A 26,782-nucleotide genomic window follows, 5' to 3' on the forward strand; every position below is an offset into this window, starting at 1 on the left:
GTGGAACCCACGATTGATGCTAGGAGTCTTCCTCAATCAATCTTCACTCTCTTTGAGGACAGAACTTTCCACGGGACACAGAACTCAGTATTTTTTTTGGAGGGGGTGCTGTTGACCCAAAATCTGGTCCTCATGTATGTATGACAAGTGTTTTGTCCACTGAGCCATTTCTCCTGCACACTAACACGGCCCTTCTCCAAACCACTGGGGTGAGAGTTTCATTTAATATTCTTCCAGGGCCACCAAACAAAACTCAAAACCTTGCACTCATGGTGACTCCCTTAGCTTAATCAGAGAGTCGTGGACTGTTCTAAAAGGCTCCATGGGTGTGCTGAAAATTTTTTAAGAGAAAACCTACTCTAAAATGGAAGCCTTTTATTGACAGACAAAATGCAGTAAAACCCTGCAAAATTCAATTACCCCTAGATTGTGTCAGGTCAACCAAGAAGGGAATGAGGGAATTGTACATTTGAAATCAACAAATTGAATTGGGTGCCTTTTGCGACCTCAGCAATTGCTTTCTTACTCTGTCACAAGATCAGAAGTGGACCTGGCAGCTTCCAGATCCTCAGCGAGCATGCTCTATCTCCAGGGAACAGCATCTGTCCCTTGTTTAACTTCTAAATTAATTATGTTCGCTCAGAAAATTATTGCAGTTGCAAAATATATGCTGACAGTAACCACACCTCTTCTACAGCAATACAGAGATACAAGTGTATATATATATATATATATATATATATATATATATATATATATATATACATATATACATATATATACACATACCTACTCGTACATACATACATATATGCACACATGTTGCTTAAAGGTACCTGTGCATGCATGTGGGGTGGGGTGTAGATGTGTGCAGTGATGTACAACATTGTTTTAGTTAAACAGAATGACCAAAATAAACTTGGGAAAAAGAGGTTCATTTCATCTTACAGCTCAGAAAGCTACGGAAGGAACACAATCAGGAACCTGAAGGCAGGGACAAAACAAAGCCCATAGGTGGGCACTGCCTGCTGAAGAGCCAAGCACGCCACTACACATCATTGATGTTGATAGGTACAATAGAGTTTAAATTTTGATTTTATTTCTTTATGCGGATGAGCACAGTTGAAAAATTCTTTACATTAACCAGGTGAATCAACATTAGAGATAAGGTGTTTCAGCCGATGACATAGAAAACAATGCTGCTTGTGTCTTCTCTGTCCTCCTGAAGCCTCTGCTAGGGGGGCTAGGTGCTGAACTTCAGTAGCAGGAACTGGCTGATGGAGACACAGCGATCTTGAAGCGTATCCTGGCACATCTCCAAATCGCTGCAGCAGGGATTGTGGGTTTTGCTTACCTTGCAATTTAGATTGTTTAACATACTGTTTATGCTGAGGAAATATGGCTAGTGTTCAATGAAAGCCAGCATCTATAACGTGATTCTCAACAGCGTCTGCCCCATCCCCAGCAGACGTCTCTGGCTGTTTCTTGTTCTCTTTTTACCCTGTCCTCCTTTCCCATCATCTGATACCTTTCTTCATCCACACCACACTTCCGCTCTGTACACCCCGTTCCCCACCCACACTGCATCCCCCCAGTGCGTTTGCCTCTTGCCTATACAGGGATTAGACACGTGCTCCTCTCTGTTTTGTAACATTTTAAAAAATCTAATCCACTTGCCATTTTTATTATTGTCTTTTTTTTTAATTTATTTTTATGCTTTGCTACATGTATGTCTGTGTAGCATATGTCGGTGCCCGCAGAGGCCAGAAAGGTCAGTGTGTACCCTAGAATTGAAAATACCAAGAGTTGTGAACTGCCCTATGGGTGTTGCGAATCCAACATACATACATTCCTGAATCCTCTGGAAGGGCAGCAAGTGCTGTTAACTGCTGAGCCATCTCTCCACCCCCTCCCAATTTACTATTTAAAATTTACCGTGTGTTAGGATAATATCGGTATTTTCATCGCTGGATGGTGGTATCCATCACAATCCATTTCAGAACTGCCCATTATCACCCCCGTAAATCTCAGGACATTTAACCACCATGCCAGATTCTCCCATCACCGTCTGGAGGGCAACATTAAGCTGGATTTTTGCTCCCTGGATTTGCTTATTTCTGAATGTTTTGTATAAATAAAAGCACAAAGTATTTGACTTTATGTATGACTTCATTCATTCAGCAAAGATACTTTCAAGGTTTTTCCATGGTGTAACAAGCCTAAGAACTTTATTGCTTTTATTAACAAATAAGAGTCCACTCCACACCATGTTTTATCTGTTTGTTTATCAACATTTGAATTGTTTCCATTCTTCCCATAAGGAAAAACGCTGTGTAAGTATTCATATGCTCGTTTCTGTGTGAGCATATGCTAGCATTTCTCTTGCATACTTACATAGGAATAGGACGGCAGGAACCTCCAGTAACTCAGTGTTTCACCAGTTAAAGAACTGCCACAGTTCTTCAAATCGCCTGCTCCAGGCTCTATTTCCAACAGCCATGAGTGAAACCGTCAGCTTCCTAAATCTTGTCAGCATTTGCTGCTCACACAGTCTTTACACTGGATAGCCATCTGTGTGGCCATGAAGTCAGACCTCGCTTTTCTTTCTTTTCTTTTGATTTAGATAATTTCTGATCACTTCTGAAGCTGTTGCCTAGAGGTAAAATCCACCAGGGAACCTCCCTCTACACCCTCATAACCAGGATGGGCCACGATTTCACTTAGAAAGTCCACCTTTCTCATTAAGACTGAGCTTCAGCCTGAGCAGAATCCATTCCATCTCTCGCGTCCCATCTCTTACCCAGCACCTGCTTCTTGTGTGAAATAGAGTTGCTTGTCAAAAATCTGTTTGATGAATGACAGATTAACAATAGTGAGGGGAGGGAAAACGTGCCTTGAGATCATCTGCTTCAGAATTCAAATCATTACCTTTTCCTTCTAATTCATCTCTCCCACCTTCTCACAGAGAAGGTTATTGAAGAAAATCTGATCTGATCCCCAGAGCTAGTGTTCCCAGGGTCTCTGTCATAGCACAGTTTCCCCTATCTATCCATTAAGATAAAAGTCCTTGCCCCAGTGCACAATGTAAACTTCTTCCTAAGCCAAGAATTCAAATTAAGAGACTATGTCAGTAAGAAATGAAGAGCTTAAGGGAACTGGATTTCTTCCTTCTACTCCCAATACATCTTCACTTGTAGGACTTTTGTGAGCCTGGAGGGAGGCCCTGCAAGATAAGCCACCTTCCCTGAAACTTCAGTTGCCAGTGGCCCGTGGGGTTCATTTTAAAAGCGTCCATCCGAGCGAGCTGATGTCTTAATTAGTATAAACAAGTTAATATTCACGTTTTTTTTAAAAGACTCTGGAGTTTGATATGAATTTAATCCGCTGGCCCGCCAAAGCTAGCTGGGTATCCTAAGGTGGACTATGTGGCCCTTCTAAGTCTCCCTTGCTTCACATTGTAGAGTTTGTTATGGATATTAAGTTAAATAATGTGTTCAAAACAGAATTTAACGCAAATGAAACATTTGGTCATGCTAGCTCTGTGGCTATTGGTATTATTTCAGGGTTAGTGCTAATGTATAAAATGGTAGACAGGGCACACAGTGGACACTTCTGAAAAGGGTTATTTACATTTTCCTTAGTAAGAAAAAGTGCTCTCTAAATATGAGTTAGGAGTGGCTATATGAACACCGTTACTTCTACAGGTAATTTCCCAAGCAAATCTTCAGTGACCGTAACAAACCTCCTTAACATAGATTTCAAAGTGTCTCCATAGCTGTCACTTCAGAAGAATCTTGGTTCCTGTACCAAATACACTTGGTTCAGCTCAAACTGTTGTCATATACATGTACTCTGTCTTCCGTGGATGTCTGTGGGCTAAACAGAAGGTGTTGCTCAAGCCTTTCCTTTGTCTCTACTGTGGACTAAGCAGGGCTGGATGTTCTCCTGGGGAGCTCGCACAAGGCAAAGACTCTAAAGGTCAATCAAGTTAGGACCTGGCAGAACCAAGAGCGTCCATTCATTTATTCAAGTACTGCATGCCTAATAAAAGCCAGCGCTGGGGTATGTGGGAAAGAGGAAAACCAATCACACCCGATCACAGAAACTGGTAGTTACCACTGAGGAAGCAATGCAGACAGGGTAAACAAACAGCAAGTGAGCATGTTGTCGAGACAGCTTCACTGGTAACAAACACCGCACATGTGATAACGCAGCATGAAGAAATGTAATTATATTATAATTTCAAAGATTAAAAAGGAGGAAGAAGTGCAATAAAAATGTCAAAAGGAAAAAACCAACCATGGTTAGTAGTTAGCAAGAGGTTCCCTAGAGAGGATGTGGAGCCCGGATGCCGAGGAGGCAGGCACAGGCAGAAGAGGTGCTGGAAGATACTCAGCCAAGTTGTACCCTGCTTGGTATAACTAAGGTAGGTTAAGCAGGCTAGGTGTTGGAGCAGGAGGATGGATCTTAAAGCACTGAGGGAAGCAGCTGGAGACGTAGGCAGGAAAGGGGCTGGAGACACAGGCAGGCCCAAACACAAAGCTGCTGGACTGTGTTAAAGGGAGAGGCCAGACTCTCAGCCAAAGGCTGCACTCCTTTCAGATTCTCTTTCCCTTCTCACCTCTGCTGGCTGAATTACCTCCTCTGTGGTGTTTATTTCCACGGGTCCAGCCAGAATCTGTAAACTCGTTAATAAATTCTCTGGTGGAAGCTTCCTGGGAGTCCCAAGCATCTCTAACCTGCCGTCAGCAGAAGTGACAGCGAGTGATGCTTTCACCTTCTACAACCATGTCATGTCTTCTTGCCTCTGGTGGTTTCAGGTTGCACCAGGTGACCTTTGAAGTGCCCACCTGTGAGGGAAAGGAACGGCAGAAGCTGGCCCTGGTTGGCGACTCCTCGTCCTCCGCGGAGTTCTTCGTCACCGTGGCTGTCTTCGCTTTTCTCTACTCTCTGGCCGCTACTGTCGTGTACATTTTCTTCCAGAACAAGTATCGTGAAAACAACCGGGGCCCACTCATTGTAAGTCTTTCTGAAGCAACTTCTGTCCCTTACAACTTCTTCAGGTGATATCTGAGGGGCTTTGGAGTCATCCGTGCCTCTGAGGCTGGCGTGCAAAAGGAAATTGTATTTGTTATCCTCCAAATCTCTTCAATCTGCAGCAGAAAGCACCGTGCCTTTTGGTCCCAGTGTCCTGGCGCGGGAAAGAAGCATAAGATCCTGTAGAAACCCTTTTGAGACCAAAACAAACAATGATTAGGAAGCCCATGGAGACCCAGAAAAGAAGGATGAGGTCTGCTGTGGGCTTGTAGGTCCAGCATTACACAGATAGGTGGCCATTATTCTCAATAGCCATTTAAATGGTAGGATTTGTGCTTTTCTGAAATGCATTGTTTCCATATTATAAGGAAGCATGATTGTCCCTCCCTCTCCTCTCTCTCTTTCTCTCTACTTTGTTCTCTCTACTCCTCTCCACTCTCTCACCCCTCCCTTCCAGCAACCCACCATTTCATTCCATTGTCTTTGATGGTGGTTCAATGACTTGGGTGACATCAGTATAGCCTTACATGTCCTAATACGACTAACTATACATGTACCGAGAGAGACATAAAAACTCTCCAAGAGATACATGGATATAGATAGCTTTAAGAAAAATAAATAACTCTCACAACCTTTATAGGTACATTTACTTAAAATCTATTTCCTGAAATGACCTGTGTCTAAAAATGTTTAACTAACTTTTTCTCTCAATGGCTATATTGGTTAACTCTCTGTTTCTATAACAAAGCACCTGAGATCGTTAACTTACAAACAGAAAAGGATTCTTTCTTTCTTATTTTTTTTTAATTACAGCTTGTGATTGGACAGACCCATTATTCTTGGGTTTCAGGTAGGGGTGCCAGACAGCAATCGTGAGGAGCTTGTAGTAGAGCCAACTGCTCACCTTACTACCAGAAGAGTGAGAGGCTCAGGATCCACAGTCCCCTTGAAAGGCGGTTCCCCCAGTGTTCTGAGGACTTCTCATAAGGCTCCATCTCCCCAGCATTCCACTGTCTCCTCAGACTGCCACCCTGGGAGCCAATTATTTAATGCACAGGCTTTTGGGGGGGCATTGAATAACCAAATAATAGCAATTATGTACTCCTGATTCCCACAAGAAATCAGGCTTTCTTGACATTCCAAAGCTCATTGTATAGCATCTTTAGAAGATACAGTTCATTGGAGGCAGTGGAAGTGCCTGTCTCACACACCTTCAGTGCTGACAGCCCTGGGAGAACAGTTTCCAGGTATGAGATGTCACACAATTTCTCGCTCTCCATAAAATCAATATTCATTACCTTCTTGTCAGTTGATAGATCATTAAAAACCGTTTTTGATGATAGATCGCTATGTGATTTGAGGTCCGTAAGTCAGAAACAAGAGATTAGCGACACTGCCACAGCAAATGCCATCGTTCTCACCTGCTCCTTGCGCAAGCCCTTTTCTCAGGAGTACACAATCCATCCGAAGGTGTTAGATGCTAAGCCAAGAAAAATAACAGCCCATCCATCCAAGAGACATAAATGTAAAACACAATTTAGCTTTTTAAATTAGTAATTACTTAATAACTACGTAGGACATTTTGTTGTTTTAGACAATTGTGCATTGATAATAATTTTATGAACACAAAACCCAATGAAATTTACAACACCAGAGCCTTAGGGTCTAGGACAATTAAAAAGTAATTTAAAATGTGTATATACTTTTTCTGCAAAGCAATATAATATGCTAATCGAGAAAGTGCGTTCCAGAGTATTATAGGCTATAATTCTTTGAAAAATACAATAGAAATATAAATTCAAAGTGAGTAATACATTTACCAACTCATTAAAGAATCTGTTTATTGTCTTTTTAATGAATCACCAAAAAAATCAAACACATATTAATTGTATCATTTAATTCAAATTGACAGAGTGCCAGCCACTATACTTCCAAATGCCCATTCTGCCAGAAATCCTGTTCTTTTAACTAGTTTTCACAAGTAGGAATAGGTATTTTAGAAATTCTCTTAGTAAATTTCAGAAACCTTTTATCTGACCTGTATATTGTGGAGAGCTGAACAAATTGCGAAAGCCAGCTGCAGGAATGTCTGCTCTTTGAATGCTGGGGTCAGTGGGGAGGACGAGCCATGCTCCTAACTGCAGCGCGTCAGGAGGTGCACTTGTAGGGGAAGAGGCAAGACAGCAAAACGCTTGTCTTCGGGCGGGTATCCTTTTCTCCCATCTCGAAATGGAACCAAAGTCACTTCACTCCTGTGGTGTGCACAGAAGAGAGTGCTAGGGAAATGGTTCTGTGGATGAAGAAGACATTTGCATAATTCTAAAGACCAAAGCAATACCCGCCTTCCAGAGGGAAGATGTCTGCACAGATAACTCACTCATAAAGTGGGAGGAAAAGGTCTGTTTGCGCTCTCTCTCTCTCTCTCTCTCTCTCTCTCTCTCTCTCTCTCTCTCTCTCTCTCTGTGTGTGTGTGTGTCTGTCTGTCTGTCTCTCTCTCTCTCTCTCTGTGTATCTATCTATCTATCTATCTATCTATCTATCTATCTATCTATCTATCTCAAGTCCTTGAAACCTAGCTGTAACACTGGTTAGCCAGTCTCTGTGTATTGGGAAAATGTGAGGCTTACCTGAAGTCCTGGTTAGAGTAGTCTATGAGGCTGGACTGTCTCAGATAGCAGCTTGGGGATTTTCCTGAGCAGTTTGTAACCTGAAACTGATCTCTGGGTGGTGTTTGTCAGTTTAGTAGTGTTGCCACAACCCAGGTGGCATTGTGATGTGGGGCCCCATCACCTTTTTAGAGACTTCAAAAGTCACTGTCAGGAGTGGGTATTGGTTTACAGCAGAAAACTTAAACATTTTAAATGTCATATGTAGTAGGTCTTGGAGAAGTTAAAGGACAAGTTGTTAAATATATCCGGTACACAAACTTAGTTCCTAGCTACTGTTGTAATATAGGTGAGTGAGGAACGCATGAGAGAGTCCCCTGCAGAGGGTCTCATGGTGGGTGGATCCAATGGCTGACAAAGACACCATAAAGACAGAGTTTGAGTGTGAAGTTTATTGAGATAAAGGGAATGGGAGGGGAAGAGAGAATGGGAAGATAGAGAGACAGAGATACAGAGAGTGAGAGATAGGGACAGAAAAGTTGCCTCCTCAGAGAGAATGGCAGAAAGGGAGAGAGAAGGGAGTGGGCAGAGCTAACCTCTTAAAGGGACCTTTGTACCTGTATACAGACTAGGACCCTGGGCTGGCCAGGGTATTGCTTGGGTACATTCTGCCAGATGACAGGACAGGCCACCATAATTCAGGCCAGCCTGAATCCTAACAGCTACCTGCTTCAGACTCAAACCCAAAGTCACATATAGAAAGCTAGATGAAGCCTATTTCTAGAATTAGTCAGTGTTCTGTATGACCATTAATATCATGATGGAAAGTTTAAATATATATGTGTGTGTTTGTGTGTATACATATATATGTGTGTATATATATTATAAGCTTTGAGATAATGTTTATATCTTAAAGAAAGTCTTAAAGAGTCAAAATAAAACCAAAGGATTATAAGATTAGTTGCAATAGAATAGTGACTTAATTTGGTTTTTCTTCTGTCCCAAACCAGGTGACTCTTCTAACATGAGGCATATTTGGGATTTTCCTTTAACAAGCACGCTTGTGTTTATAGAATGAGAGAGCCATGATCTCTCTGACTCCAAAGCCAGCTTTAATTTTTAACTGAATTGGGACTACAAAACCCCCATTTGCCTTATTATATAACTGTCAAGAACAGAAGAAACAAACTTTTGGGGAGATTTCTAAAATTTTATCCTGCTGGATGTCTGCTACACCATTAGGCCAATTTATTTGTGCGGGGGGCATTTTTTTTCTTGATGATTTGATATTCTTCTTTAGATGTTTCTTTTGTCCAGTGGTCTCTGGAGTTCTTAGCTGGAATGTTTTTATTTTCTTAAAAAGACAAAAACAAAATTTTGCCCTAACTCTAACTTTGGGGAGTATTTTGTGGGGTACAGGTTATATCTTTGCTAAGACAAAAATTCTTTTGGCAACAGAAAAAGTATTATCTTTTAATAATAAAAAAACAATTTTTTTTCATGCCTAATCTAGTGAAAGACATTTGTTAGTCTTAGAAGTTAAATTGGATTGAATGACTAAGATGTTTGATGAACTATTGCTTCTCCTAATCAGGAAGTCTCTCCTGTTCTAATTTAATCTTTATTAATCTTGATGGTTTCCTTTGGAAACAAAAGCAAAACCTCATCCCCAACACAATACATATTCTGGTTTCTATTCTGAGGTCAATACATCTTTAAAATATATAGGATGATCTAATTTAACAGGTTTTTAAAACTCACCCAATGTCTCTCCATGGCCATTATTTTGTTTTGTTTATTACTGTTTAAAGTGTTTAAACTTCATAAAGCACAGTACAGAATTCAGACATCCTGTATATTTCCCATCATTATATAGTTTATTAATTTTAATATTACTTTATTTTTTCTTTAAAGACTTTTTTTATATTTAGCCTATTTTTTCTATGACTGTCTATATCCATTTTCTTTTCTTTTTTCAGTCCCTAAGCATACTGTTTATTTTTAGAAATTTTCTGTGTCTTGGCCTGGCTTTGCCAAGTGCCTGCAGCTTTCTCTGGCCACATGAGACAAATCTTAAACTGCCATATCAGCCACCATGGCTCAGCTTAGCATATCCACACCACGCTAGTGCACATCACTGGCAGCTGGCTCCGCCCCCTTGTGTCTGCAGGCAGGGGCAGGAGCGAGCCTCTGTATGCAGCAAGCATCCACCCACCTGAGAGACTGTGGAACAAGGGAGCCACATCTGGCTCCTTGTCTGGAGTTATTTTAGCTTTCTCAGGCCCATGTTTGGATATTCACGCCCCACTTTGGGTATTACACATAGCAAGCACAGCTCACAAATGATGACAAAGAAACTGTGAAAATTTGACCTTTAACTTAGATTTGTCTCGACTAGATATTATAGCTTAAATTAACCCATTTATGTTAATTTACGTTCTGTCATGTGACATTACCTCTCTTCCATTCTTGTACCTCTGATTTCCTGTCCTCCTCTGGCTGGTGATTCTGCCTTTCTTCCCAGAGTTCTCTCTCTGCCCAGAAGTTCCCGCCTATACTTTCTGCCCAACTATTGGCCATTCGTCTTTTTATTACACCAATCACAGAAAGACATCTTCACACAGTGTGCAAATATCCTACCACACTGGAGCGGCACTTGTTGGGGTCTCACTGTTGTCCTAAGTTTCAATCAGTCCTGTTTATGCAGTAATAGTGAACCGGCTTCCTCCCCGACTTCCTCCCCTTACCACGAATCCTTTGACACTGTTACTGTTTTGTCTTTAGCAGTAGTTTTGTTTCCTAGCAGGGTAACAAAATAGCCTAAGTTAAGGGAGAAAGGGTTTGTCTGGCGCACAGTTTCACTTTAGAGTGCTCCATCAGTGCAGGGAAAGGGGGGTGGCTGGGACTTGAAACAGCTAAATCACGTCACATCCGGAGGCAAAGAGTGGCGAATGGGCGCATGCGTGCTAGTGCTCAGCTCGCTTTCTTGTCTCAGTTCAAGACCAACGCAGGCAGCAGTCTTCCCATCTCGATTAAGTAATCAAAACCAAAATCACTTCTGACAGCCATGCCCACAGGCCAGTCTTCTGACACAACACTTCCTGGAGCATCCCTCCTTAGATTATGTAAAGTTGACAGTTAAAACCGAACATCACACGTATTTTGGTGTTGTCGGTTGCAGCATGGCACTAGGTTCTTCTGTTATGCTAATGAGACCTGGTTCCAGCAGCTCTAAGAAATCAGATATCCATCTGAAAATGAATAAACTCCCTTCTTGCTGTTCTGAGATATGGTATCATGTATGATAAAATTGATCAGTTATAGGGAAGTGAGGATGATGGCACTTCTGATAATAATCAAGAGTCCTAGCGATGACATTGGCTCATACTCAGTGGGCTCCCAGAGTGTATTGACCTGGTTTAATAGTCACAACAACCCTAGTTTATATTATTGTTCACATTGGTAAGCAGTGGGAATATCAGAGATGTCAGCGGTTCTTCCAGACCACATCACTAGCAGGCAGGGTGGGGGTAGATATTTGACATCAATCAAGGGCCCCTCACCTTCATGCAAGATCAAGTAGACAACATCCTACAAAGTTACAGGGGGATGATCATGTTCTGAGCACTCACAAGATAGCTCCTGTGTCTGCTTACTCTGGAAATAGATGCTTTAGGGGTCCCCTCTGTTCATTCAAAATCTATTTGGGTTTGTGGAGAGAATGTCACTAATCTCTAATGCTTGAACAATGGGAGATCTCATTTGGGGTTTAGCCTTCTTCTGATGACCATGAGAAGAAACAGGCTTCAGAATGGCCAGGTTGATGTGCTACAAACTACTGATATCAGCGTTCCAGGAGTTGGAGACAGACGAGAAACAAGTTTATCAATGGCCACTTAAAATATTTTAATCTACTGGGAAAATGATAAAATTGCCTGTTTTTAAGTAAAACTTGGGATTTGAATAGCTTCAGAAGGAAGTTAATTGCTAATAATTGTAAGGGATCCTGTAGGGGGGGGGGGGGAAACTGAATCAAAAAGCCAGAGGAATCAGCAAGCTACTGTCTGTCTGTCACCAGTTTGTATGGACACTTACCAGCTCTCAGAAGGCAGCATGATCACCTGTGTGGTACCTGACTGTGGAACTGAAATGTCCCATCAGTTACATCACCTTGTCTTTTCCATAGAGCTCATCTTTCAAGCCAGTCTTCTGCCCAAGATTCTGTGGCAGGTGCTCTGGGTCTTTTTAGGTCTCATGTCAGAGGGGGTGTAGGTTTTCTCAGCTGAAAACAGCAGTTGGTCTCACACAACTAACAGAATGCTCTAAGGATGAGAATAACAAGCAGTGGTTCACATTCCAGTAAGTTCCAGTGCAATGTTGTGAAAAGCTTGACTTAAGGAACTATTCTAAGAATTCTAACCATTCTCAATATCTACGTTAAGATTTCATTAACAAAAAGAAAGAAAGAAAGAAAGAAAGAAAGAAAGGAAGGAAGGAAGGAAGGAAGGAAGGAAGGAAGGAAGGAAGGAAAAATGGAGGGAAGGAGGGAGGGAGGGAGGGAAGGAGGGAAAGAGGGAAGGAGAGAAGGAAGGACAAAAGAAAGAGGCTGTGGTATTTGAACTCTCTGATCCGGTCACACAAAGCAGATCAATTTGTCCAGAGCTTGTTTATGAGACTGGGGGAGTTTACCTCTGTAGCACATAGGTGCTACATAGCACCTTGGCTTGCATTTCTATTAATCCCAGTGTTTCCCAAATATTTTTAATTTCTCATTTGGTCTAAAAACAACCCTGAGAGAGATGGGAAACAATGAGTCAACCCTCTGCTACAGACTCGGTTTAATCAACCACAACACACATTGAACAGCTGCTCTGGGAGCTTAGGAGTCAACCATGGTTAGAAGATGAAGATGGCAAGGGCGGGAACGCCGAGTTCACTGAGTCCACTGATGCTAAGGTTATGGTTAAACCTGGAAGCCCCAGATTGCAGTCCCATCTTCTGACCTGTGCTTAAATAGTTGGAAGGCCGTAGTGTTATCTGCAATGAGTAGTGATTCACCATACATGACTGACATAAGGTCAGGCAAGTGGGTGCTTGCAGTCTCTGCACAGAAAAAGCCACGCTGTAATGAGAAGTCAGCGATACCTGATTATAATATTACTATGGCCATTAGTTTTAATAGTTCCCCTGTCTAATATTTATTCCTGCAGAAGGAAGTTGTACCTTTCTTTGGTTAATGACAGCCCTCATGATTCTACCACCTTTGGTCCTTCCCTCTTAATCAGATGGCCTCTCCTGTCCTAAGTCCCTAAGTATAGCTTGACTCATTGCTGGGTCTGAACATAACTGTTGAAGTGAAGGGTGTAGGTGATCATTTTTCCTTGGGATTCATTTTGTATTTCTAAGTACAGACTTAGTTCATAGCTGGAGGAAGAAAATAGGAAGTAAGTACTGATGTGGGTGTCCCCTCTGTGTGCTGTGATCACCATTAATGAATAAAGAAACTGCTTTGAGCCTATAGCAGAGCAGGGCAGGGCAGAGCAGAGCTAGGCGGGGAGGACTGAACTGAATGCTGGGAGAAAGAAGGGTGGAGTCAGGGAGACGCCATGGAGCTGTACCAGAGATAGATGTGCTGAAACTTTGCTGGTAGGCCACAACCTCATGGTGATGCACAGATTAATAGAAATGGGTTAAACTAACATGTAAAAGTTAGCCAATAAGAAGCTAGAGCTAATGGGCCAAACAGTGATTTAATTAATACAGTTTCTAAGCTAACCTGGTGGCCGGGACAAACAAACGGCCCTTTTCCCTACAAAAAAAGCACAGACCCTGTCTAGAAAATCCAAAAAATAAAATAATAAAAATAATAAAAAGCACAGAGCTATTGCTTCTGCTTAGACAAACATTGGCTTGGGTGTGATCATGGGTAGAACTTGGGCTTTTCAGTATCTGAGCTTTCAGAACTGAGAGACTCATCTCTCCTCTCTCTTCTTTTCCCCCTCACCTTCCATCTTTTCTTTTTCTCATCTTTCTTCTTTGCCTTTTCTTTTCTCATCTTGTCAATTCCATTTAAAGTCTGAGTAATTTTCCCTATCATAGTACTAAGTATCCTTAGCAGGCCAGCTGCCATGTGTGGATGGAAGAGCTAAAAGAATCAGTTATACTAAGAAAGACAACAGAATCATTATGAAGCTCTTAGTATCGGCCTACTGGAAGCATGTGAACAGGGCTTTGGAAACCTAAAGAAGAGAAGGGCTTCCTGGGAGTAAGGCTCTCCCTGCTTCACACTCTATACTGTGGCATCCCTTTAAAGGTAGTTCCAGAGCATTTGGAAGTTGGCAGATAGAATGGAGAACATTGAAGTCCCAGCCCAGACACAATGTAGTCAATGCTTGGAAATAAAATTTGAAATCCCTGAATATGTTCTCTGTTAATAATAGATATGCTTGTCAAAGTTCAGAGTCTGACTTGTCAGGCACGTGCGTGCCCAGCCCATATGTCCTATGTTCCATCTGCTTGCTCTCTGAAGAAAAGAAATGTTAATAATACAAAAAGGGTGAACCCAACTTTAAATAAACTCTTAATCAACACTACCATAGAATTTGCATGAATGAATTGTTTTCCCCAGGAATAGCATAGATAAAGGCAAATAAATTAATCCATTCAAGATGTCCTTAGCACACTATGCCTTACCAAAGTTGACATCCATAGTTCTTTTAAACTTTTTAATGATTAACGAATTCATAATTACAATTTAAATGGACATAGGTTTCCACTATATTTGATACATTGTTTCTGTACTTAGTAAGTTAAACACAGGGATCAGCTATAGTCCACGAGCTGCAATGAAGCCACTGACTGCTTAAAGGATCAGAGCCCACAGCATCAACCGCTGTTGGAATATGTCTGTAGAAGGTTGGTGAACAATATCTATCCTCCCCCATCTGTTTTTTATTTGTTTCCTCTTTTTTCAGGGACTTCATCACCCAGTGGGAAAGTGAGATGCTAGGGAATTTGGCCAAGCACCAAAAGTGTTTGCCTGTGAGCTTTCCATTTTCATTGAATGGGAAATGAAATGCGGAGTTCCTAATTAGTTCCTCCAGCAAGCAGACCTGTGGCACCCAATGCATAGGAAAGAGGGGGGTGTCACTGCGCTTCTGACACTCCTGCCCTCTCCTAGTCCATTTGTGTGGCTATGACAAAATGGTCTGAGATGGTAGTTGTTAAAACAGATTCCTTATCCCCGACAGTTCTGGAGTTAGGAAGAGCAGGGTCAAGTTGCTGGCAGATCTGGTTGTCTGGTGGATGCTACTCTATTCCTCTAAGATAGCACCTTGTTATTCCATCCTTCAGAGGGGAAGAGCAATGGGATCTTAAATTATGGAAGGTGGAAGGACCAGTGTGCCAAGCTTTGTAGAAAGCCCTTTTTTTTATGAATGCTTTAGCCTCATTTATACCAGAGAAATCCGCATATCCTAATTACTCCTTTAAAGCCCCACCTTTTCTATAATTTTGGAAAAGCATGGTTTTTGCAGAGAACAAATACAAGTAATAGCATGATCCATCCCACATTCACAGATGGTGAAAGTAGCAGTATTGAGAGAAGGGAAGGGGTATTTGGGCTCAGAGGACGTCCCGTGTCAAAAGGATTAGAGCCCTTATAGAAGGGACTTCACGTAGTGCTTGCCTTCTCAGTTCCACTGCATGAGGACATATAGCCTTTCAGCAGACACAGAGACATGGCACCATCTTGAAGTGAGATAGCAACCTTCACCAGACAGCTTAAACATTGGACTAGGAGCCTGCAGAACAATGAAGAAGTAACTTGTCACCTTTATAAACCATCTGTCCTCTAGTGCTTCATTTTAGAAGCCCAGGAGAACTGAGAACCCGTCCTATAAGACAGCGGCAAGGCTTGACCAATTACTTTCGTTACTACTAAAGTGACATCATAGTCGGTAAAATTCAGGGATGCTGCTAACATCAAATATCCTGTACCGATCAGAACAACTCACTTCAGCAGAGACTTACCCAGCTCAAAATGTCACCTGGATAGAGATATCATGATTTATACTGTGAGGTTGGTGGCAGTAAGTAGCAGCCATTGAACACCTGCTATATGCCTGGCCATATACCGGGTACTTTTCACAATATTACTTAAGTTGAGTATTTTACACCCTGTTCCAGAGCTGTAGAAACAGTTGCTGTGGATAATCACAAACTCTGCCCAAGAGGCAATTAAGTCTTTGCCTTCGGAGCAGTTCTCATTGAACAGCTGCACTTGGGGTGAACTCTGACTCACACTGGGTGCATTTATTTTGCTCCATGAACTCCACAGTGAGACCTCGGGTCCCCTGCTGCCCTCTCCTGCCCTGTATCCTGTGGCAACTGGCTAAGCTATACAGTTCTGCTCCTCTCCTTGGCGTGCAAGTCTCAGCCCTGAAACCTCTTTCTTCCACGTTAATTGGTGTCATCGAGGACTCAGTGATACCTCCAGTTCCCTGACAACCTTGAAATATTACATTCTCCTAGAAGACGTCAGGAGTTGCCACACTTACTCTGCCTCCATCTCTAGTACTGGAGCACTAGCCAGCAAGCTAGGGCTCTATTTTAACGTCACAGTGGTTTGGGTGAGAGTCCCCAAACGATCTCGAGTTGGGAAAGAAGAGCACCGTGTTTAATAGCTGTTTATAACTTACTTTGAAAATTTGCATTATCTTGGGTTTTTCTTTAAAACCCCTGCCTTAGTTAGGGCTTCTACTGCTGTATGAGGAAACACCATAACTGAAAACAACTTGGGGAGGCCAGGGCTCATTTCATCCTGCAACTCTCAGGTGACTTTCTGTCGCTAACGGAAGTCGGGGCAAGAACTCAGAGCAGGAACCCTGAGGCAAGAACTAAAGCAAGAACCATGGTGGAACACGTCTCGGTGGCTTGCTCTACATGACACGCTTACCCTGGTGTCTTAGACTATCGAGGACCATCTGCCCATGTGTGGCACCAGGTACAGTGAGCTAGACCCTCCCATATTAACTCTCCATCAAGAAACGGCTCTACAGGCTTGCCTATAGGCCAGTACGATGGAGGCATCTTATCAACTAAGACCCTTCTCCAAGGATGGTCCTACTGTGTGTCAGGTTGGCATAAACACTGGCCAGCACTTCCCTAGACTTCTGTGTTTGGTGTCACTTCTAAATCAGACAGAAGTTCATGTGCTATTTCCACCTTGAACATAAGACCAAGCTTTCCTGGAGTCGGGAAAAATGATCATGGTCACTTTTTTTTAGTGGTTTTTAAGTTGTCCATACCCTAGTAAGTAACTCTACACCTACACGCATGCAAACAGCCTGGTTAAACTCAGTTGGCTAAAAGTCAGGCGTAAACAGGAAGGAGACTTATTGGAAAGAAGAAAGAGTGGAATGAGAAGAAAACTTGAGACAGTAATTAAGTGTGTATCATCAAGGTATATTATACATATATGAAATTGGTCAAATAATAAATTATTTTAAAATAGTAATAACCATGGATGCTTAGACCGTGCTCCAGGTCCCATATCCTAGGTTAAGCTCCAAGGACCCAAATCTGAGAAGTACTCAGCTTCTAGCCTCCACCTCCCAGCTTTATTCCTATTAGTCTTGAGCTCAAATTTCTGTCGTGTGGAGCCAATAAGAAGCAGTAGTCACGAATTCAGTCTCTAGAGTCCAACTGTCTGGTTCAGAGCCTAGGTACCACCGTCTGCTGCCTGTGTGACTTTGATAGGTTTCAGAGCCACTCTGAGTATCTGCCTCGACACCTGTGAAGGCCGTGGGTGACATGAGTTATTACACGCGAAGCCACAACAACAATGCCAGGCATCCAGCAGGTGCTTATTAAAGTAAGCCATCTCTTCCATTCGCCTTATATTATCTGCCCCAGCATTCACTGTGTGCTTTCGGTGTAGCTGGTGTTTACGTCTGACTGCTTAGGTCAGCTGAAAAGCAGTAACTATATGAACACTGTTTACTTTCTCATCATGAGCAAAGTCATGGATTTCTTATTGCGCCATCATGCCCAAATATCCTTCCTATTATTTTTTTTATTCCTTGAGCCTCTGAACTTAGCTTAAGCTGCCATCATTACAAATGAATGTAGCTAGGCCTAATAGAGAGTTTCACTCTGTCCTCCTTTGCTCTGTTACCTCCCTTTCTGCTAGTCTTACAATTGTGGCACTCATTTCTATGCTTTAGGGATAGAGAATAGAACACAAATCCATATACCTAAGCAGGAGCTGGGATACCGTGATGGCCAGCAAAGAAACAGTAAGGAAGTCTGAGGAACGCAACCGTATCGCAAGAAGAAACTTGGGCAATCTGATTAGGGTACCCAGCAGCAAACTAGCCTCAACCCCCACCCTCTTCCTAACACGTGTAAAAAATATATAGCATTTATGTGGGGGTACATTCCGTGGCCCACAGCATGCCCATAGAGGTCAAAGGAGAGCTTCTAGGAGCCAGTTGTCTCCTCCACCACGAGCTCCCCAGTGACAGAACTCAGGTCATCAGGCATGGCAGTGTGCACCCTCAAAAGCTGAGCTGTCTCTGCAGCCCCATCGTTCTTTCTAAGCACCAAGTTCTTCCTCACTCTGTCACGCTAGATGGCAAGCTACCCTCACTGTGTCCTGAGTTGCTGCTTTGAATCCCAAACAAGCACTCCCAACTTCAGCCTCTCGGAGGCATCCCGCAGTTCAGAAACGACGTGCCCTAATACCCACAGTTCATCAGACATGCACATAATGGCCGGAGTCCAGAATTTGGTATTTTTTGCAGCCCTCTTAGCCCATTTTCCCAGCTGGTTGTCTTCATTCCTATTGCTTATTAGCAGAACTCTCACCAATGCCACAGATCCATACAAGGAAGCACTTTGAAATTTGGCTCTGAGGCAATAAGGAAATGAATACTATTTGATCCTTTATCGGAGATGTAGTTATGGAAACAAATGAGGGACTAACCCGGGTGAGACACGATCGTTGTTTCATTACCTATGTAAGACCTGAAATCTGGATCTCACTCCATGTTGTTTTGAGATAGCTAAGAAACCACCGTTCAACTTGTGTACCATCCCAGAGGATGCTCGGCAAAGCCTGATGTGTGCTGTTTGTATGGTAGCCCTGATAAGCTCAGTGGGCATTTGTGTGGCAACCCCTAGGGACAGAAAAGCATACAGATTATTAATAAACTAGAAATGGCTCTACAACTTTGGAAAACTTTAGTTGAGGCTGGAGAAAAACCGAATTCGATATCATTGCACTAAACCTTCCTCAAGTGTTTCTATGGACTGGGGATCGATAAAATGGACTTTATCTTCTTAAACTCCTAGCTACCTTACGGGCACTTGCTACTACCCCCACCCCTGTCTGGGAGCAGGAAAATGAAAAGCCAATGACAGCTATTGGCTTCCTTGGTGCTTTTTGTTTGAATCATACATGGGAGCTACATTATTGTCACCCTGCTGGCGTTGTCCATCAAATAACCAAAGCATGACAAGGTTATGTGAGGGAATGCCTGGATTTAATATTTACCAGGCGCGGAGGTGATGTGGAGGAAGAACAGGAAAGAGCACTTGTTGGATTGTGTGGTGGAAGGAGAATAGAGTCCATAAAACTTGGAGATGAGAGATGCCCAGTGAGGGGGAGGAATACATACTTGGCTGGGAAGAATCTTTTGACCACAGGGTCAGGGGAGGATAAGCTAATGGATAATCTCATTATGGGTATGTTTTGACTCACCAGCTCTTTTCTTTGAGGAGACGCGGGGTCCGTCTGAGCTATCCATCATGATGACTCACCGGACATCAAGTCAGACTGAGTCAACCTAAGTTTCTCTGTGGATTTCTCAAAGGAGTAAATTTCTTCTTCCTCTTGACTATGTGGGTCTATTTGGGGGTAGTCACCTTCCCTTTCTCTCTTTCTCTGTCTTTGTGTGTGTGTGTGTGCGCATGTGCACTCATGTCCAAGTGTGCCCATGCTACAAGTGCCTGTGGAGGAAAGAGGATGACCTTGGTTGTCTGTTCTCACGTTCCACCTTGATTGAGACAGTTTCTTCATTGGTTGGTTTGTTTTTATTCCTACGACATAGACTAGACCATCCAATGCACAAGCTTCAGAGATTCCTCTGTATCTATCTCTCATCTCTCGTAGGGGCAATGGAAATATAAATACTCATGTTATATATACCAAGCCTTTACCTGGATCCTGAGGATTCAGGCTTGGGTCCTCACAGTTACTCTGCAAACACTTTACCCACAGAGACATCTCCCCAGCCCAGAAGGATACTTCTGTAAGAAGAAAGCTGATCAGAGATATGTAGGTTCTAGAGAAAAAGACAGCAAAGATGGAGAAAGGACAAAAGCAACTGAGCTCCTGATGTGGCCTACCATTGACTCTAGCTGTGTGGAGTGCTGAATCTATTCATGTGATTGTTACTTTGATTTAGGATCCTGCTGCCAAATGAAATAATCTTGAGCCATAGAACTTCTATGTCTTCAATTAAAAATTTGCATTACCACATATGTCAAAAATATTATTATAAAGATTAAGTTTATCTAGTTTCGTGGTTAGGCAAGTAGTGGTTTGGCAGCTCTTTAGTAACAGTTTCCTTAAACATATGATCAAGAGGGAGTAAGGGCCAATGACTTCAGAAGTACTTTTATATTTATTATTACTGCTAGCCATTTTGCCCCTTGAGGTGGCTTCATAATGTGTTATTATATTAAAATAGCATTCATTATTGAATTGCCTTAATTTTATACATTGAGATTTTCTCCCTCCTAAGCAAACAGGCTTTCATCCACTTTCCAGTAGGCAGGAATTGGGCCTGTACCAGAGAAAAATCCCCCGATTGGGCAGCATGAGTTTAAAGCTCAGTGCTAGGGTCTGTATGCACTCTGTGCGCATTGGCAGTGCCCTATCACACTGAGGCTCAGTAAGTGAAAGGCAAGACTGTGAACAGAACTTTTGGCTAAAAGTGGCTAAATTAAAAAAAAAACTTTGAAAATTTACAAGTGATACTTAACAGAATACTTCCATTAATTTGATCGAGGGTGTCTCCATTGTCTTCATTTCCGGGTGTGGCCATTAGCAGATGGTCAGGGAGCAACGAGAGAATGAGTAAGGGCTCCAGCTTTGTTTGCTGTAGTTGGCCTTGGGGAACCCCCACACAAGTCCTCGAACCAAGTTTCCTCTCCACAGCCTTTCTCGGCTCCTCTCTCCCACTCATTATACAAATTCCTGATTTGAGATAGAAATAAAAAGAGAGAGAGAAACCAAATCCATAGAATCGGTGTTCCTGATTAGAAGAGTCTTTTGTGTGGGAACGCATTCTGAATTTCATGAAACTCTGTGTCTTAAGGGTTTTCCCGCTGATGAGCAACTTGGTGCAAGCAGGAGCTGTGGGGTGGAGGGAGATGGCCCTGTCTGGGCATTTGAAGGCCCTATTGAGTAACTGGATTTTATCCTTTTAGTTTATCACCCCAAATCCAGCTGAATTTATGTCACTGTCCCTTTCTGATGGACAAAAGAGACAACCCACTCCTCACGCCAACACTCAGAACCTCCTACCATGGCTGTCGACATCGCCTAATAGTTGATAAACCCCTTATCTTAGCCAAGTGGAGGTATTCACAGTTCCCTTAACGCAGGCTGCATGAATTCCTACTTCTGCCGTTATATCCCTGATGCCTGGCACACCCTCCCTCTGCCGCATCTCAGTCTATCAAAGTCAGATTCACTCCCAGAGACCTAGTACAAATACTCCTTCCTCTGTGAAGATCTCCACGCCCTTACTCCCTGTGATGGTGTTAATGAAGTGTCCCCCATAAGTCTCGGGCATTTTAATACAGTCACCAGTTGGAAGCCTGTGTTTGTCATCTTCGTCCTTGCTAAGTCAGAAGACCTGGCAGTCTTACTTACTTTACTATTGCTGGGATAAGACACCATGATCAAGGCACTTGTAGAAGAAAGGATGAATTGGAAGCTTACAGTTTCAGAAGGTTCGAGTCTGTCACCAGTGGGGAGAGTGGTATCCATCAGGCCCACATAGCACTGGAGCAATGGCTGAGAGCTCACACCTTGACCAGAAAGCATGAGACAGAGAGAGCAGCTGGGAATGGCACAGGATTTGAAACATCAAAGCACATCCCTGGTGACACCCCTCCATAAACAAGGCCATGCCTCTTAATCCTCTCCAAACAGGTTCTACTAACTGGGGACCAATATTCAAATGCATGTGCTTGTGGGGGCCACTCCCATTCAAACCCCCAAACACACTGGCAAATGCAATGGAAGGAATTGGGGATATATTTTTTTTAATCTCACAGTTTGAGGATGCTGTCATCCTGGCAAAGAAACCATGGTTACAGAAACACGAGGCAGCTGGGAACCTTGTGCCACAGTCGGGAAACAGATGTGTGCTGATGTTCAGTTTGCTTTTTCCTTTTTAGTCATTCGGGGCCCAGTCATTCGGGTGGTGGTGTCCACTAATACGTGGTGGGTCTTCCTTCCACGTTTAACATAAGGTAGAAACTCCCTCACAGACACGCCAAGAGATTTTGTTTTCATGGGGATTCTAAACCAAGCTGACAAACAAGTTTACTATAATCTATAAAGGAAAACAGATCAGCATTTCAGGCTTTCTGCCTGTGGTTCTCATGCTGCAATTCCCCAGCCCCGAACCCACACCTGACTCTCCTTCTCAAACAAGCATCCATCCAGATGATCTTCACGCTACTGCGTGAACCTGGAGGAGCAGAGCAAGCCCGCCTTTGGCTGTAACTCAAGAGAAAATCTTTTCAGTTGCTTCGTTCTCCATATTAAGCGAAATTGCTCTAACAGGCCTTCATGTTTATCAGAGTTTCACTTCTAACTAGGTTGTTGTTTTGCTTTGTTGGCTCCCCTAACTGCCTCTGTTGCTATGAGATTATTCATCCTTCCCTCTTCTCTGGGGCTCTGTTCCTGCAGCCCTGTCAATGCCTGCTGACTGGAAGTCAGACATCACGCTAGGCACACTCACGGGCTGCTCATCCTTTCCCACGCTCCCCCTTTCATACTTTATTGCTTCCAAACAGAAATACTTTCTTTATTTTCAAAGCTCTTGAATTGGGGAAAGGGCTCAGAAATTAATGCTATCTCATCATACTTGTCTAAAAATACAAACTCTTTATTGGCTTGAGAAAGTGGGAAATAGGAACCCATTTTCCATCCACAATGAGGCAAGAGCTAAGCAGGAGCAAAGGGGGTGCTTAAATTAGAAAGGCTGTATTAAATCAGCTGAATTCAAAGCTGATTTCATTCTTGGAACTGCACATGAAAAGGTTTAATTATGAAGACTTGATATTCTGCTGCCTTTGTACGTGTTCATTTTATGAACCTAGACCTCCAGGAGCCTCCTAGGATGGTCTTCCCATTTTTAATAAGTTTTGAAAATGAGGCACTTTCTGAAGGGATTGAAGGAAGGAAGAAGGCTTTCATGAAAGCCATTTCTTTCCAAGGCTTGGCGGCAACAGGCAAACAAAGGAACAGGTACCTGAAGCGTTCTGTGTGTGCTTTTCAGAGCACTGCTAGTAAAACAACCCCTGGGGGGCAGCCCAAAAAAGTGTGGACTAGCGATTAGGAGGATGAGGGGTCTCTAACGGGAAGATCTTTCAGTTGGTTACAGCCTCTAGAGACATTGGTGGGCATTTATGCAGTAGCTGAGAGTATTGCAAAATATTTCAGAACATTCCCAAAAGTCAGCCACGGGGTCATCTTCCGTCACCACTGTGAGCAAAAGACACACCTCTGAGCCTAGGAGGGCAGCCGCCCTGGCTAATATCTGTGACTGTAGCCTTCAAACTCCGCTCTGTGAGGTTGCATCATTTCTCATTCTGGCTACGGGATAAGGTCAGAGATAGTTTTGATAGGCTCTTTCTTCCCACACCCTAAATAGAAATTCATCCCATGAACCCCTCAGTTCGATTAATGACTAAAGATAGAAAGAATCAGACTATGTACTGTGAACAGCTTTGAAATGGTCATTTCTCTGCACTCTGCTTTCACGGGTAGCGCCCCAGAGAAGCTCTCTCACGCCCAGCGTCACAGAGCTCATTCACAGAAACTGGCTGTTGCTCAACATGCCCAAGTCCATCGAAAGGGCAAGAGTGAGACTCTGATTTCTCATGTTCTCACCCCTCCTGGCCTGCCATTCTGTCAGGCCAGTGAAAGGCAGAGTATGTGGAAAGAAAGTATGAGTTATTGTGTGCCATTACTTACATTATTTATAGAAAAATAACATCCCACTTGGGGGTAGGATGCTGCCACAAAGTTAGGACAGACTTTTACTTTAATGACCATTTGCCAAGAACATTTACTGCTAAGAGACACTGGGTTCTCTGCTGCCATTGGTGGACAAAGCCATTAGTTGAACATCAGAGCTTTCTTTTTCTTTGTCTTTCTTTCTTTTTTTTCTTTTCTTGTAATCTGGACTTCTATCTTTCCCTGCAGATGATAGGATCTAAAATATTCATATGCCTTTTTAATGACTACTTAGCATTTACAGGCACCTGACATTTGCCAAAGTGCTTGACAGTTGGTATTTATTAACAGGAAAATGACATCTAAAGAATGTGACCTGGGGTGTCTGGTCAACAAGTCCCTTCTGAGACACAGAGAGTTTTCCGGGAGCCAAGCTGGCCAGTGATCGTTCAGACTGATTCCTTCACTGAATGCTGGTTAAAACCTCATGCTCTAATTCCTCTAGTTTGTGAGGAAAAAAAAAAACCCAAAAGGTTAGCATAATTATTGTGTTTCCCATTGAGTCACTAATCCTCGCAGACTGCTGACAAGATATATAAGGGCAAAGCATGGGTAAAATGCCAGCAGAAGAAGTGTCCCTTGGAGCCTTGAGTCTAGCCTGAAGGATGTAGTGATTTCAGTGTACAGCAAAGGACTCAAAGGGTGAAATTCGGCAATGTCTAGAGACAGTTGTAGTCTTCTCTCTTGGAGGGGTTGTTAATGGCACCTCGAGATAGATGCCAAGTTGCCAATAACACTCCGAGGAGATGCAAGATACCCTGGCACAATGAGAAGTTTGTCATTTGTAGAGGCGTGGATGGAGCTAGAGGGCATTATGGGAAGTGAAATGAACCAGGAACAGAAAGACAATCACCGCATGACTCTACTCTCATAGAGAATCTAGTGTTTCTAGTATCAGAAGTGGAGAACCCTAGTGAAAACCAATTGCTCTTGCTTATCCTTACGGATTTCCACTGCAGCCTCTGGTGTTGTAAAGAATGGCCTGTGAACAGAAAGAGCCCTTCTTAGTCTTCACGGTTACTCCACACCGAACATAGATACAGAACTCATAGCGTCCACAATTCCAGGAGTGTGGCTAGAAGTCTACAGTGCACATCACGCGATGAAAAGTTACCTATCCAGCCCTAAAAGGGATACAAGCCTGCTGTTTGTATTGGCACAGATGGTACGAGAGGCCTTCTGTTAAGGGAAATGAGCCAGGCACAGAAAGACAAACAGCATGTGTCTTTTCTCTCATAGAGAATAAAAGCAAGTTCATGTCTAGCAGTGAAGAGGAACGCCCAGGAGAAGACATATGGAGAGGGAGATTGGCAATAGAAACAATGTTACAGCTAGGACAAAGTTCTGTTCTGTGGCAACATAGTTAACAATAATGGACTGTATGTCATTTCAGAACACAGAGAAGAGAGGTTTGAATTACACCCAATGAAAAACTGATAGACGTTTACCATGATAGGTGGTCATTCTAACTAATCCGGTTTAATCATTACATAATATGTACGTGAATCAAATATTGCATTGTAGAGTTAAGTATGTATAATTATTGTGCTTTGATTGAAAAAGGAAAAATCTTTCTGCCTTCAAAATCAAAACATTAAATAATGCTGTCAGATAACTGAGACTCCACGGCATATTAGACATTATACACAACATGTAAAAAGCAGTTAATGAACAAATAAAGGAAACCTGTTTAGATGATTTATTCCCTTTTAATTAATTTTTAAGTTTTTGAGATTATAATGCAATTATATCATTCCACCCTTTCCTTTTCTCCCTCCAAACCCCTTTCTTGATGTCTTTCAAATCCTTAGCCTCTTTCTTATTAATTATTATTACATCCATATAAAATACAATCTTCTCAGTCTACATTATGTTACTAATGTGTAAATGTTTTAAGGGATGACCATTGGTATCGGATAAGCAACTGGTGTGTATGTGTGTATATGTGTGTGTGTGGTCTTCCTTAGAGAAGACCATTTCTCCCATTTTCAACACTCCTGAGTTGCCTGAATTACTCACAAAAGATTGAAGCCTGCTGAGTTTTCTTCTGTCTGTGTTAGCATGTCCATTGGTGTCATCCTTGATCAGTTCCCGTTCAGGCAGTCATGCTGGTGAGACTTCATGGGTGTAGCTTCTGACAGCCCTGGAGGGACACAAGTTCACAGCACACTTTCCCTTCCTCTCTCCCTTAGAATCTTCCTACCTGGTTCCCCTGCTCCTCTTTCTTATCATAAAGACTTGGCTGTTTCAGTAAGCATCCTCACACCGTTGATGCAGCTGAGGCACCAAGAAGGCCTCCCTGCTCAGGAACCAGTCAGAAAGAAAAAGTAAGTTTTCCTGACCTGGCTACAAGTGATAGTTGGAATTTCCCTCATGCTGTGACTACAGACTGAAGGACAATGTTGATCCTGCCTGGGATCGCCGGGAAAAACGTGACAGAGAAAGTAACATCCAGACTTTTGTCACTTTGTTCAGTGGAATTTAAAATCAGTAGGGCCCTGTCACCACATAAAGTTAGGTCCTCATGGTTCTGCATAAGGAGAAAGATTGTTTTCACCAGCGAACATCTGTAAGCATTAAAAACAAAGCTCTCGTATGGAAATGACGAAGACTCAATAAAAACAAGGTGGTTTGTGGTATTTCCAAGCCTAGACTTTGCAAGAAAGACATAGAAGCTTAATTTAATTTTGCATTTTCAGTGTGGAAAAAAAAACCCAACCACTTATAGTTCTTAAATCTGGTTATTGTAAAATAAATGCTTATTTTTTATGATCCAAATGTTAATGTGTTAGCGCATGCAAATGTTAGGGATAAT

At 42.6% G+C, this 26,782-nt stretch overlaps 1 protein-coding gene across 3 annotated transcripts in view; it reads left to right on the forward strand.

The window, feature by feature from the left end:
- Synpr (synaptoporin) overlaps positions 1-26,782 on the forward strand; it is a 328,081-nt gene that overhangs the window by 263,929 nt on the left and 37,370 nt on the right. For all 3 annotated transcript variants that reach the window (XM_075988599.1, XM_075988598.1, XM_075988600.1), the window contains one exon: positions 4,821-5,019. In XM_075988599.1, the coding sequence (XP_075844714.1) occupies positions 4,821-5,019 (199 nt within the window). The remainder of the gene's footprint in view (positions 1-4,820; positions 5,020-26,782) is intronic.

Source organism: Microtus pennsylvanicus, chromosome 10, assembly GCF_037038515.1.
Source record: "Microtus pennsylvanicus isolate mMicPen1 chromosome 10, mMicPen1.hap1, whole genome shotgun sequence".
Lineage (NCBI taxonomy): Eukaryota > Metazoa > Chordata > Mammalia > Rodentia > Cricetidae > Microtus > Microtus pennsylvanicus.